This window comes from Pantherophis guttatus, chromosome 2 (genome assembly GCF_059756535.1).
Source record: "Pantherophis guttatus breed Tessera chromosome 2, ASM5975653v1, whole genome shotgun sequence".
In the NCBI taxonomy this organism is placed as follows: Eukaryota; Metazoa; Chordata; class Lepidosauria; order Squamata; family Colubridae; genus Pantherophis; species Pantherophis guttatus.
The window spans coordinates 128,968,392-128,983,026 of NC_142064.1; the positions used below are offsets into that span (position 1 = coordinate 128,968,392).

Sequence of the window (14,635 nt, forward strand, 5' to 3'; positions counted from 1 at the left end):
CCCTCCCCTCTCGGCATGACGCAACCCTTGCGCCATTGCCGCCCAATGGGCGACGCCGCGCCTTCCCATTGGCGGAACGAAGGGAGCCGCCGCCCAATGGGCCGTCGTCGTCCTTTGGCTACGCCCCGCCTTCTCCAGTGTTGGGTGACGCAGCTCCGCCGCGGTGGATACTGCCGCGTCGCACCCGGAAATGACTCCTCCCGAAATGTCCCCCCCTCCCTTCAGGGTCACGAGTCTTTAAGTGGGTGAGTCATGTGCTGGGGATGATGCAATGTCCTGGCAACCGTTGGCGGTCACGGCAGCTAAAGCCCAGGCCGGAGTCCTGACCTTGGCCCTGCTAGATCCCCTTTACAGGGCCTGCCTTGTTTCCTTTGCTCTTTTCCCTCCCCCCCTCCTCCTCCTCCTCCAACGAGCCTACGTGCCCAAGTCTCCCAGTAGTAAACTAGGCCGAATTACGTTGGGAGGCCCCCTGATCATCTTTTATGACGTCACGCCACGCCCACCGTTTGGTTAAAGGGCCAGTTCTCCCTGGGGAAAACAGCGGCAGCGCCTTCCCTGAGCTGTCCTTGCACATAATACGGCACTTGGCCCATTGTTGCTCTAAGTCTACTCTACCCTATTATTGTTGTTATCATCACCTGAAAAGGGGGGGGAGCCTTTTTTGGAATGTAAATGAGATAAATAGAGCTGCCTTACTGGATTAATAGCACAGATTTGAAAGGAGTAAGCCTGTGTAATGCATTTGCTTTTGAATAAAATGAGAGTTGTGAAGAAACAGCATTCTCTCCCTTGGTTTTTAATGATGCCATATAGGAATTCCAGAAAGCCCAACTCCTGTAAATAATTGCGCTTTTGAAAACAACCTGCTGTCTGTAATAGGTAGTTGTTCTTAATCAGAACATTTTAAACCAATCATTTTAACTGGTCACATCTAAATGTTGCACCTCAAATAAAAAGCAAGCAATGCCTTGGGGAAGAGATCATCCAAAAGGTGTATATCTGGATTGTGTCTCTTTCCACCTCAGATCTAGTCAAAGAAAGGAGGCAGCAGAGTTTTGCCCAATTCTAACAATGCTTTGTTTAGGAGAAACAAACTAATAAAACAACAAGGACACATAAAATTATATATTAGTCTAGAAAAGAAGGTATTTTAGGTAAGTTTGTCAAAATTGGTCTTGACACAAAAATTCAGGCTACTTCCAACTTTGCACATATAGGGTTACCAAAACGACTTATCGTTTTAAACAATATGAAAAAGCCTAACTGCTCTGTGTATCAAATAGCTAAATACTAGCCTCTTGAATGGATTTCATTCGAGTGATTCAAGCCACTTGAATAGGTTTCATAAAAATGAATGCAATTGCAAGTAATTAATATAAAACAAACAATGGGATTTAGAAAAAAGACCTGAATTTTTAAACTGGAATATTATGATTATTTCATTTGAAAATGAATTTGAGAGAAGCTACCTTTTATTTTATTGGCAGTGTAATTTGAATAACTTGATATTTCATTTGATTGTTATGCTTGTGAGCCAGAATCTCAGTTCCCCATCAGCAAACCTCTACATATATCATTTTGCCTGACAAATTTATTTATTTATTTATTTATTTATTTATTATATTTCTATACCGCCTTTCTCCCGTAGGACTCAAGGCGGTGTACAGTCAAGAAAAATATAGACACACAAACATCATAAAATTGCATCACAAATAGCATTGAAAGTGGAGCTCTGAATTGCAAAACATTCTACGGTGCCATTCTGTTTGCAGGAAATGCTAGTCAGGCCTGGCAAACAAACAAAATGTTAAAAAGTTATGATATATATGTAGTTACTTGCCAAGCACATCTAAATTATATTAAAGTAACCAAAATATCTTTACAATTCCCAAGGCATGTCACCAATTTTGAGCGCCCCAAATGTTTGGAAATTGAAAGCTGAAAATTTTGACATGTTCTACCAGTGGCACAGCTTATATCCTCTAGAATCCATAAGCACACTATAATACACACTGTAATATACAGTTTTCTCTCACAGTGTTGCTTAAAGGGATGTATAGTAGAGGTGGACAAGCTATCAGGGAACCTTCAGAGCTCCCACAAGAAGTTCTAAAGAATCCTTATGTAGACTACTAAACAACTGCAACATTTTATCGACTTGAGCCTAAAAGTCTAGTATACAAATCCACATTAAAATATGGCTCTTTCTGTCATAATTACAGCATTACAGAATGGGAACATTAATAACCTATATTAGAATTACAGTAAAGTTATTAATAAAAAGCATGCTTTTAATAAACTGCCAACTAATGTTTATATGCTCTGAAGAACTTTGGGATTGTGACTGGATCTAATTTCTCACCACCACCATTTTGCTACATAGAACTATACTGTATGTTATATGCTTGACATTTGTTCACAAATATGACCACTGGCCAACTCAGATGTCTTGTTTCTCTTGCAATTCATCCAGTCTTCCTCCCAAAGCAGTTCAGAATTGCTTTTGATGTCTGTATGCGACACATTCATTCAATACATATATGGTACAAGTAGTCCTTGACTTGCAGCCACAATTGAGCCCACAATTTCTGTTGTTCAGTGAGACATTTGTTAAGTGAGTTTTGGCCCATTGTACGACTTCTTTCCACAATTGTTAAGTGAATCACTGCAGTTGATAAGTAACCTGGTTGTTAAGGAAATCTGACTTTCTCATTGACTTTGCTTGTCAGAAGGTTGCAAAAGGGAATCATGTGACCCTGGGACACAGTGAAGGTCATACATATGAACCAGTTGCCAAACTGTTAGAATTGCTAGAATTTGGATGCTGCAAAGGTGGCAACTATGAAAAACGGTCATAGGTCACATTTTTCAGTGCCATTTAACTTTGAATGGCCACTAAACTTACCTTTGTAAGTCGAGGACTACCTGTGTAAGACAATATTTTTATTTTGGCCAGAATGTTGCTGGATGCCTGTGAAGGACAGTGCATTGGACTTACATGTGATTTATGGTGCATAAGTCATCAAGTCTTGTAGAAATAATTTCCCTTTGAATTATTTAATATGAAATAACTTTTTATCAGATTCTGCTCCATTCCTAAGAACCACAAATAATAATTTACCGTGCTTGGTGGTATGCCATTGCCAATACAATTGCCTATTTATGCATTTTAACAGATTTTTCTCTTATGAGGAAAACCTTTCCTTGATCTCAATGTCTGCTTAATCTATATTTTGCATATATTTCTATTCTGTTAATTTTTTCATAATTAAGATATGTATTGCTTTGATCTTCACTTTAGTTTCTTTATGTTTAACATCCAATTGTGCTCAGGCTTAATTAGCTGAATATGTAAAGCTTTTTACCTCTATGATCATAGGCTGTGCAGCACTTTGGTTGGCTGTCATGTTCTTGCCTTCAAAGCATGTTTTGGGAATCAAATCCTAAACTGTTCTGTTAAATAAGTAAAACATCTGAAAATCATCCCACCATTGAAATCCCAGATAAAATCATATCTGATATTGGTACACCTCACTTGCACCATCTCTTGAATGCGCAACCATAAGTCAAACAGTAATGAATTATCAGTTCAGAGCATTTAAGAAAAAAAGCTAAGTTATTTGGCACTGGATCTCTCTCAATTATTACTTAACAGATAATTTGTCTACCTCAACTTCTGAGGCTGAGACAAGCTGCATAAGAATCTGTAGGCTCCTTCCCTGTTAGTTTGAAACAGACTGCTGGATTGTATGGCACTTTCATTTGTCCAAATAAGTAATTTTTTAATGTTACTTAAAAAGAGCTGTTTTGCTGGATCAAGTGAGAAATCTGTTCAGGGGTTTGTTTGTGGCATGGTCAGTAAGATGCCTCTGGAAAGCTAGCAGCACAAGCACAGAGACAAGAGTTTTCTCTTGCTATATCCCCCACTTTCTCCAAGTGAGATCACAACAGTTTCCTCCACAGAAAGGGCTAGGCTGAACTGAGGTTTTGTTTAAAGGTACTTAGGTACTTAGTCCAATAAATTATCTAAATACAGTCGATTAGGTTGAGCGAATCACGGTTAAATTAATCTGTGTGTTTTATTCTATAGCCACCCATCTCGTACCTGTGACTTTAGGCAACTTACATTAATTCGTTTTTAATTCTTCCTTGGAAGTTTCTGCCCTTTGTGATAGAACTTTGGAGAATGAGAAAGGAGACTCCCTAGAATAACTTTTTACCTTCTACAATTTCCATCATCTGATAGACCGCCTTTACTTTAATGTAGTTGCATATACAGTACACACAAATGCTATCCATTCGGAGGCAAAACAAGGATGGCCCTGTAAGGGCTTCATCCTCCACTCCCATTTAAAAGATCACTGCGGTACGGAATCGGGTCCTTTCCAAAGGCAGCCCAAACCTCTGCGAGCGCCTTCCAGACCAGCAGTTCGTTTCCGAGCCTCTTAAGAGCTAGTGGGCAAAGGCAAGGCAGGCCGCAAACAACAGGCGACAGGATTACTGCCGCTCCGATTTCCGCACCGGGACTTCGAAGCAACCCAAAGGGCCCAGGCCAGATTTTACTGCGAGCCCTGCGCGCAAAGCGCAGCTCCTGCGCCCTAAGCGCAGAGCGGAGGAGGTCGGGAACGGAATTCCCAGGGCTGTTCCCCCACTCCCCAACCTCCACCCTCACCCGGCCCCCAGTGCGCATGCCAGGGAGGAAGCTCCCTTGCTCTACCCCCTCCTCTTCCTGGCACTGAGTCCAGGGGGGAGGGAGGGAGTGAGGTAGGCACTGGGGGGTGGGGGTGGAGAGCACCAGCGATCCTCTGCACCCTGACCCCCCGCCCGACCCACGCACCCACCCGGCACCCGCCGCAGGTGGGGGGTGGCCGCCCGTAGCCGCCGCCGCCGCCCCCCCCGGGAGAGACGCGATTACAAGTTGGAGCTTGCAGCTGCTTCTGGGGAGGGGGCACCATGAACCAAGGTAAGTGGCAAAGGGGGCACCCTCTGAAGTCGGATCCGGGGGTGCATTTGGCATAGGCGAAGGGAGTCGTGAGTGCCCGGAGTCGAGCCGATCTCCCGCTTGCAGCTTCTCTTGACAGTTCAAACTTCTGCCGGAGTTGCCCAGCCTTTCCATTAAAGAGGAGCTGCTGGGAAAGGGCGATTTGGCCGCCACCTCTTAAAACTACTCTTCCTGTACCAAAAGGGAATGAATAATGCCTTTGGGGAGAGGGGAAGGGGGTGGGTTTCCCTTTTAAACCCGATTGCACAAAGCTAAGGAGAAAGGTTGCCGGGGTGCTTGGTTGCCTTATGTTCTCTCTTTCTTCTGGAGGAGGCGGGGGGGGGGGGAGGTTTGCAAACCCCACTCCTAGACCTTCGGTTAGTGCTATGGTGGGAAATGTTCAGCCATCCTTCAAGGACTAAGGGGGTCTATGATCCAAGGAAGAAGGGGCAGTACCAAAAGATTACTGGGGACTGTTTCCAGCTCCAGTTTTCAGGCTCACCTAACTGCAGGTGGCAAAAAAAAAAAATAAGGGTAGACAGAAGAGATGCATATCACCAATATATTTCCCCACACATTTCTCTGAAGAGGGTTCTCCTGGAATCTGATTTCTGTGTTTCCCATTCTTGGGTTTGATGGTACCTTTTCAGACTGTGTGCGGGGAGGGGGGGGGGAGAAGTAAAAGGAGGACTCGCCTCCTCCAGGGTGATTGAAAGGTTAAAAAGTCACCAGAAAAGTGGTCCAGGACCATTTCCTGACTCTCATTCAATAGGAGTCAAAATAAAAGGAGATTAATAAACTTTCTCGTGATCGTTTAGGAAAGTCGGAGGCAAAATATGCAGAAAGTCGGAGGCAAAATATGCAGAAAGTCTTCCGTCTAGAAGTGTTGTGTAAAGAGGATGGCGGGAATAGTGGTCCAGCATATCCAGAAGGCACCAGGTTGGGAAAGGCAAGAGTAAGAACATAACTCTCTTAGAATCCTTTTCTTCAGATTATACAGAATTGCTCTGGCTGTTCCCATCCAAGCATCAACTATTATCTTTGGGGGGTGGGGGGGGGAAATTGGAAAGTAGGTAGCACCTTTAATCATCTTCAGTAGGAATTTGCTTATCAGGTAGGGAAACTCTTGGTAATTGTTAAAAAGTTTGAAAGCTACACTCAACTTCCTATGCAAAATCCCCATGTGTTCTCATTATTTTGGATAAGGGCAAGTGATTCTAGTGCAGGGAATTAACTTGCAGGAATCTAGGCTGTAATAATTAATGGCACAATATACATTTTCAGCCAGGCTTGTATGTCTTGTGATTTTTATTTTATTTATTTTGATGCATTTGAGAATATGCTACCTTCCAGATATTTTGGACTACAGTTCCCAGAATTACATGCAATTATTATGTAGCTAGGGATCAGGGAAGCTGAAGTTGAGCACAACTGGAAGGCACAGGGTATTGTATTCCCCTCCCCATCCCCTCCAAAAGAACTAGGTTTGATTCTACAATATTACCAATTGTTCAAAATGTGCAGTATGTGTTTGTTGAAAATAACTAGATTAGGTAAACACACCTTGCAGAGTATAAACAATGCTAGCCTTGTTTAAAGTTAATCAGAGTGCAGTTATACAATCGAGCGAGTAGTCTAATCTTTTTTGCTGCATACGTTTGATTACAGGTAGTCCTCGACTTATGACCACAATTGAGCTCAAAATTTATGTTGCTAAGTAAGATGGGTTAAATGAGTTTTGCCCCATTTTATGACCTTTCTTGGCATGCTTGTTAAGTGAATCACTGCAGTTGTTAAGTTAGTAACACATTTGTTAAGGGAATCTGGCTTCCCTATTGGCTTTGCTTGTCGGAAGATCACAAAAGGTGATCACATGACCCCAGGACATTACAACCATCATAAATATGAGTCAGTTGCCAAGTGTCTGAATTTTGATCATGTGACCACGGGGGATGCTGCAATGGTTGTAAGACTGAAAAACTGTCAGTCACTTTCCTCAGTGCCGTTGTAATTTTGAATGGTCATTAAATGAACTGTTATAAGTTGAGGACTACCTGTATCCTGACGGAGGATATCTATCCTGCATTACAAGATCCTGACTATGTTGCCAACTTCCATTAACTCTGGCAATCGGGTTCCTGAATATAGTTTTTGACTTTTTTATCCTCTCCAGTGGGTCAGTATAGTTTTCTATACTGCTTTAAAAAGTCCCCTCCAAAGAATCAAATGACTTGAATATATCCAAAAAAATATGTGGCCAAGTCTTAACATTTTCAAATATATACTTAGTATAAAATACATACTAAAACCTATATACTGTTGATTTCTTTGCAACAGAACCAGAACTACCTAAGTCTTAAGTCAGTTACAATACAAGGCCTGGGCACTTTAACTTGGATGTGGAACTGTTCTTACCTCATTGTTGCATTGACAGCCACTTTAGATGTAGGTGTTAAGTTTCACTCAGGGGAGCAACTAGTATGACAGGGCCCAGTCTCAGGAATAGTGCTGTCTTTAAGGATGATAAGATGAACATCCTTCTGATTTTCCCCTTTTGTTTATAGCATTTTTAAAAATGTAAACAAATATAGATGTATAATATAGGTGTAAGATGAACACCACATATGGTTTCAAAAAAAAGAGGATTTTTTTTTTCTATTGCTTCAGCATTGCTTTGAGATATTTCCTCAAAAGAAAAAAAAAAAGACCTAGGCACAAAAAAAATTGTCTACATTCACCTCCTCTGAAATAAGAAATCTGCTTTTATACTGTTCTAGCCCAATCTACCTTTAGCTCTGTCAGTGAGTAAATGGGAGGAGCCAATCAATGTGTCAGCAGGTTTATTAACCATTCCTAGTATTTTTCCCTTGGATTTCTGAATTCTTTAAATAGGTTTTAATCATTTTTTTGTGTGGTGAGAGAAACTGCCAACTTTTTAATGGCTGATCCTGTCTTACACTTTTTACCCTCACCGGATCTATAGAATTAGTACAGATTCCCTTTTTTCTCTTCTGCTTTCTGCTACTGTTAAAAGGCACTAAGAGTAGAGCAGTTCAAGCTGTGATCTGGTTCATAGCATATTAAGAGTATATTAACTATATACATGTGATTCATTTGGTCTTGGCTTAATTGTGGTTGCTGTAGTAACCATGGTTAAAGAAATATTGGCTTAATACTTGAAATTAATCTGTTTTTTCCTCCATTAGTAATTAATTCTAATTGGGCTATCATTTTCAGTCACTTTTTATGACTGCAGTGAAGAGAAATATAATATGTTGTCTCCCTATTGTTTAATCCCTGGCTAGCCTGATGAGTGTAGATTTTTCAGCTAATGTGAGAGCCAGTTTAGACTAAGCTAGCAAGCGGGAGACTGTGAGTTCAAGTCCTGCCTTAGCCATAAAAGCCAGCAGAGTGACTTTGGACTGTTCACTCTCTTTCTCTCATTCCAAGCCACAGGGTGGGTGGTTGTGGGGAAAATAGGAGGAAGATGTATTGGATATTGAGTTATTTGTAAAAATAATAAAGGAGAGATAGAAATAAAATAAATAATGTTCAGAATTCTAAATAAGCATTTCTTCTAATCGTTTTAGGTGACAAAGATTTGCCTTTGGCCAATCAGCCAAAGAGCTTTCTAAAAATAAATGCTTAGTTGTCTGTATAAGCTAACACATTTGTGTATATGGAGATGGGCCACTAGCCCACAGGCGTTTTGTGGGCTACTAACGAATGTATTTGTAAAGCTCCGATCCATTACTCATACTCTGAATTTTTCATTCCTAAGCTTCAGCCAGCATCGACATGTTTCTGTAGAAGCTTCTTTTCTTTGTGGCATGGGAGAAACCAATATCTTGTCTACATCTTTCTATCTGCCTAGAAATGCCACTCTTATGAATAAGAAAAATTAGCATATGATTTAGATGTGCACCCAAAGGAATTGGCCATTGGTTCGTTTTTATGCCACTCATTATAAGCCATGCGCTTAGGGAGGAGTATTCTAGATTAGTAGAGATGACTTCTGGATTTTGCATGCAACGTAGAATGGGCTGGACTGAAACCCTTTCCTATGATTGGTTAAATGTTTATTTGCCAGGATGAATATAGAAAGTTGTTTTATGTTAAATCAGGCCATTGGTCCAACTGATCCAGTACAGTACTGCATTATCAACATAGACTAGTCATGTTTTACCAATGTTTTAGGTAAGATTTTTCTGTCTGAACATGCCAGAGATTGAACTTGGATTCTGCTCCATGTTTACTTAAGAAAATCTGCAGTTATATAGTCTAGTCCAGTGATGGCTAACCTTTTTGCCATCGCGTGCCAAAACTCGGGGGAGTGCAGGGTGGTTACGCACGCGCGTGCCCACACCCATATGCAACCCCCCCGTGCTCACCCCACGTTTGGCACACGATGGCACAGTGGGCCCGGTAGGCCCGTTTTTTGCCCTCCCAAGGCTCCAGAGCCTTTCTAGGACTTTCTAGGCGGGTGAAAACAGCCTTCCCCATACCTCCAGAGGCCCTCCGGAGGCCGGAAATGGCCCATTTGCCAACTTCTGGTGGACCTGGAAGGCCCGAAAATCAGCTGGTGGAGCTGAACTCGCGTGCCCACTGATACAGCTCCGCCTGCCACCTGTGGCACGCGTGCCATAGGTTCGCCATCACGGGTCTAGTCCAAGAACAGGAGATAACCTGGTGGTTCCCCCATTATAGTCCACTTTGGACTATAATTCCCAGAATCCATGATTCTGGCCAGGTTAACTGGTTGTGCGGCATATAGGAACTGTTATCCAAAATATCTGTGTATTCCAAGTTGGCAATTTCTAGACTGTTGTCTCTTTAAGGATTTACTTTTGTGCAGATTATGTTCAGAAAGCATGATCCGATGGTGTACAATATATATCATATGTATCAATACATGCAGGTCAGTTCCCCAAGGGTTGCCACAGCCTTATATTTTAACTTCTGTCCTGCTGTTACATTCAAGTTGGCAAATATTCCCTTCCTTCCCTCCTTTAAACTGGGATTTCAATCCTCTGTAATAATTGGGAATCTAATGGTAGCCCTTGTTTTCCTTGGGCGTCTATCTATCACTTCCTTGTACCACACCAAATAGTAAAGTGTGATTCATTTTAAAGTAACAAGAACTTTTACTAACCCAGACTGGAATAGTAGCAACACATTAGTATGGTGTCCTAACATTACCGGCCCCCACCCCCCCAAAAAAGTATTTGACCCAGATATTTTCTATCAAAACAATTGTAGAGAATCTTATCTCCCTCTTTCTCCTCGCTTGAGTAGCCTCAACCTCATGTTCTCCTTCCTTTCCAGGGGTAGGCTAGTGTGGCTCCTGAGTGGCGTGAGCTTGCTGGACAGGTCACCATCTGGATTCTCAGAAGAAAGGCCACTGGACTGACTATGAGTGCCTCAAGGGAATACACCCAGCCTTAACATCGCCTGCCGCGAGGTTTGCAGCCATGAGCAGGTAGGAGCCATCTGCATAGCAGAGCTGGATTAAAGGATCAGCCAGCTGTTTGCTGTTTCATGGCGCTTTCCTGATTTTGTTTAGTAGGGCAGAGCTGCCCACTCAGTTAGGAGAGGAGAGGGTGAGGGGACTTGGATAATGCAAATCTGTTTCTCTGACTCCCTTCAGATCTTCTACTGGTTTAAGCCTTGTCTTACTAGTGTCCTAGTTCAGGCAGTGCCACCCTTCTGTCTCCCTCTTTTATTCTCTCCAGCTACCTGTTTGCTCTCTTTCTTTTGAATGAACCCCGAACCTTTCTGCCACTCCCCAAAATCTCAGCCTAGAATCCTAGGAGTGAGCTCTTCTACGACTGTGCTACTTTGGACTGTATAAATTAGTAGGGGATTATATTGGAAGTTGTTATTATCCTATTATTTTTTTTAAAAAATATCCCATTGTAAAAGAAAATGGGTCTCCCTTCTACCTGGAATTTGAGGTGGTGGAGTCCCCAAAGTGCGATTCTGTTGGTTTATGTTGCTTGGCCCGAAGCCATTCTGTTGCTGGCTCAGCTAATAATAACTCTTACCCATGATACAAAGCCTCTCACAGTCCTAGAGCTAATCTCACCTTTCCCTGATAGGAAAGGCTCAGTGGCAGGCTGTTTATTCTGCCAGAGGGTTTACCTGGGGAGTTGGGAGACTTTAGAGGTGGGGACCCAGTTTCAGAGGCCAGATTTTTAAGCAAGGCTGAGGGTGAAATCTCATGTTTTGTTTGTAAAGGTAGCAAACGCCTTAAAGACTCCGCAGTTTCTCAAATGCTGTCGGGCCTGTACAAGTAGGCCTCATCTTAGAATATAGCCTCAGCTCTTGGAACTAAGGTTACCCATCTCTTACATTTCCATCCCCATGAATACCAAGGTAGCTAGGATCCTCTCCTACTGCTGCTCTCGATGCTCTTTAACTGCTATGGTGCCTTCGATCCTAACCACCACGGGTTCTTCCAGGTGCCCAAGCGCTGAGGGAGCACAATGAATGGCGGCGATGATTGCTCTGGTGTGGATCGAGGTGGGCGCCCGGCAGTCACACCTGTGCCTGTGGGCTGGCAGCGCAGGGTGGAAGAGGGCAGAGTGTGCTATATCAGGTACAGCCTGCCCCCGACCATGTATTTTTTTCTCCTCTGCTCTCCACTGCTGCTTTCATGCTAATCTGACCTGTCCCTCTTTTCTTTCTCCTAGTCCTAGCGGGACGAGCTTGGCTTCATTGGAGCAGACTCGTGCATATCTGCTGGCGGACGGCACTTGCAAGTGTGGACTGGAGTGTCCCCTCAACGTGCACAAGGTAGAGAGGACTGAAGAGAGAAGCCGATTAGTACCTGATGTTGAGAGATTCTGGGGGTAGAATTATTTTATTTGCCTAAGCAGAAACAAATCCCCACAAACATAAGAGACTAATAACACCTAACAAGAAATGTAGGAAACCTTTACAGCAAACTAGTGGGTCCTTCTAGGTTTTCTAACTGGCTGATTAGAGCTTTCTAGTTTCAGCCAGGTGTCTTTCTCAGTCCATGTGCAGGTGGCAGGAATGGAGCCTGGAAACATTTACATGAAAGCGTGTGCTTTATCACTGGGACATATTTCTTGCTAGTCAGGTGATAGATCAACCAAGAGCATGATTTACCACCTTAGCTTTCCAGCTTCTGTAATCTTGCCTGCTGGCTAGGCTGGTTGGAAGTATATACCGTGTTTCCCCGAAAATAAGACCCTGTCTTATTTTTTATTTTTTTTTTGAACCCTGAAATAAGCGCTTGGCCTTACTGCCATGCCCTCAAAAGCCCAATTGGGCTTGTTATCAGGGGATGTCTTATTTTGGAGGAAACGGTATGAAACTGAATTATGGCATATCTGGAGGACACCAGTTTGAGAAAAGCTGCGCTAAACTACTGTATGTGCTTTGGGAGGTCTTATTATTGTCAGTAGGCTAAAGATAGACTCCCTCACTCATTATATACTTGATTGGCAATTAAGATCTGTGGGAGAGGCTCTTTTAAACACACATACCCCTCTCAGTCTCTTTTAACTGGCCAAAGAAGACAGCCTTCCAGGAGGTGAAATAGAGTTTTTGAACAACTACATTTAAACCCCCCTTCTTTCTAAGAGCAATCAAAACACACTCTTCCATTTATCTTTTAACTGTCAATTTGAATATCCTTTTTTAAGTGGTTCATTTTGTGCTCTGTATTTTAATTACACTTAGCTACCATAAGTACACACTTGTATAGAAAGGCAGAATGCTTTGGCTTGTGGTCCTGCACACCCTTAAACCCAGGGAAGGCAACTTCTTCCAAGCCAAGCACCATACTTGGTCTTTGAGTAGCTTGCTGTGGCTTGCGCTCAAAAAAAGTAAAGGTTGAAACCTAGAAAATGCTCAGTTGGGTCACATTTCATTCAGATTAAACACAGCATGTATTATCAGGGGCTGGAGTTGTGCTCCTCCACTTAAATCCCCCTGACATCAGTGGAAGGTCCTTCTGAGAAACTCATGAGGTTTCTGACATTCAGTGACAGTCCTGATTCCTACTAGAACCAAAGAATGGGTAAATTGAACCAAAGTTGAACTAGAGTTGAACCAAACTAGAACCAAAGAATGGGTAAGAGCCTGGTGGCGAGGCAGACTAAAGCACTGTTATTAACAGTTATTAACATCAGCTGCCTGCAATTACTGCAAGTTCAAATCTCACCAGGCTCAAGGTTGACTCAGCCTTCCATCCTTTCTAAGGTAGGTAAAATGAGGACCCAGTTTGTGGGGGCAATAAGCTGACTTTGTATAAAAATATAAAAAAGTATGAAGGCTATTGCTTAACGCATTGTAAGCCGCCCTGAGTCTCCGGAGAAGGGCGGCATATAAATTAAATTAAAAAAAAAATTCCTGCCATAGCACCTTTTGTCAGATGAGGGAAAGGAGGGTATTCAGTCATTAAACCTTTCCCCCATTATGGTTAGGTTTTCAACTTCGACCCTGCAGCAATGGTGATTGGAAGTGAAGGCAGCAAGGGAGACCAAGACATGACCAAGCTTTGCAATCACCGGCGGAAAATTGTGGCAATGGCAACACTTTATCGCAGCATGGAGAGCCATGGACCGCTGGGCCTGCCACATCTGGGGCCAGGTAACACTGTTGTTCGTTGAATGGCCTGGTTTGTTTTCTTCTTTTCTTCATCTGTTCTTTGTCCCAGTGCTTCTCATTTGGCCTCTTGCTTAGGGTGAGCAAGATTCTGAGGGAAATTCTGGATTAACTTTCTAAATAGAAGCCATGCCAAGATTGATCTGTCTGTCTGTCTGTCTGTCTGTCTGTCTGTCTGTCTGTCTGTCTATCTATCTATCTATCTATCTATCTCTCAATCTATAATCTCTATCTATAAAATTTATTTGCTGCCCATCAAGTCCGAATAAGAATTCTGGATTAACCTTCTAAATAGAAGCCATGCTGAGATCTATCATCTTTCTTTCTTTCTTTCCTTCTTTCTTTCTTTCTTTCTTTCTTTCTTTCTTTCTTTCTTTCTTTCTTTCTTTCTTTCTTTCTTTCCTTCCTTCCTTCCTTCCTTCCTTCCTTCCTTCCTTCCTTCCTTCCTTCTTTCTTTCTCTTTCCTTCCTTCCTTCCCTTCCTTCCTTCCTCCCTCCCTTCCTTCCTTCCTTTCTTCCTTCCTTTCATAAAATTTATTTGCTGCCCATCTCATATCCAACAACTCTGGGCAGCTTACAATAACCTTATTGATTTAATATGGCAGTGTAGATAGCTGGCCGATTTGCAAGTGTGGTTCTGGATGGCGAGCGTAGGATTAAAAGCAACAAGCAACAAAAATAAAAACCATAAATAACAATGACAATACCACTGATAGTAATAATTCCACAATAATGGCATTATTGGCACAATTGTAAAAACAAAAGTGTGTCTTAAAACGGGGAACAAATAGGCCTCTGAAGGTGTGAAATGGGATGAAGATTGGTTTTTCTATCTTGTTACTGAGGTGGAGAAACTTGGATGTCCCAACTTGTTTAAAGGAAGTTTGATTTTAGATTTTTTTTTTTTTTGCCCCTCCTATACTAATCATCTGTGTTCTCATTCCATCCAAGCAGCTAGCCAGACTTGGTGTAAATTGGGGCTTCCTATTTGTCCTTCCTTTTGGAGAATAATCACCTT

General features: G+C 42.4%; 1 protein-coding gene across 4 annotated transcripts in view; it reads left to right on the forward strand.

Annotated features, from left to right (window-relative positions):
• Window positions 1-109: 109 nt before the first annotated feature.
• MBD6 (methyl-CpG binding domain protein 6) overlaps window positions 110-14,635 on the forward strand; it is a 29,728-nt gene continuing 15,202 nt past the window's right edge. The window contains exons 1-6 of one of the 4 annotated variants that reach the window (XM_060688981.2): window positions 4,596-4,963; window positions 5,800-5,936; window positions 10,307-10,460; window positions 11,443-11,579; window positions 11,674-11,776; window positions 13,438-13,603. In XM_060688981.2, coding sequence (XP_060544964.2) covers window positions 11,467-11,579; window positions 11,674-11,776; window positions 13,438-13,603 — 382 coding nt within the window. In that variant the 5' untranslated portion in view covers window positions 4,596-4,963; window positions 5,800-5,936; window positions 10,307-10,460; window positions 11,443-11,466. Of the gene's footprint in view, window positions 246-4,549; window positions 4,964-5,799; window positions 5,937-10,306; window positions 10,461-11,442; window positions 11,580-11,673; window positions 11,777-13,437; window positions 13,604-14,635 lie in introns of those variants that run through there. The other 3 variants (XM_087886705.1, XM_087886703.1, XM_087886704.1) reach the window with 3 other exon arrangements.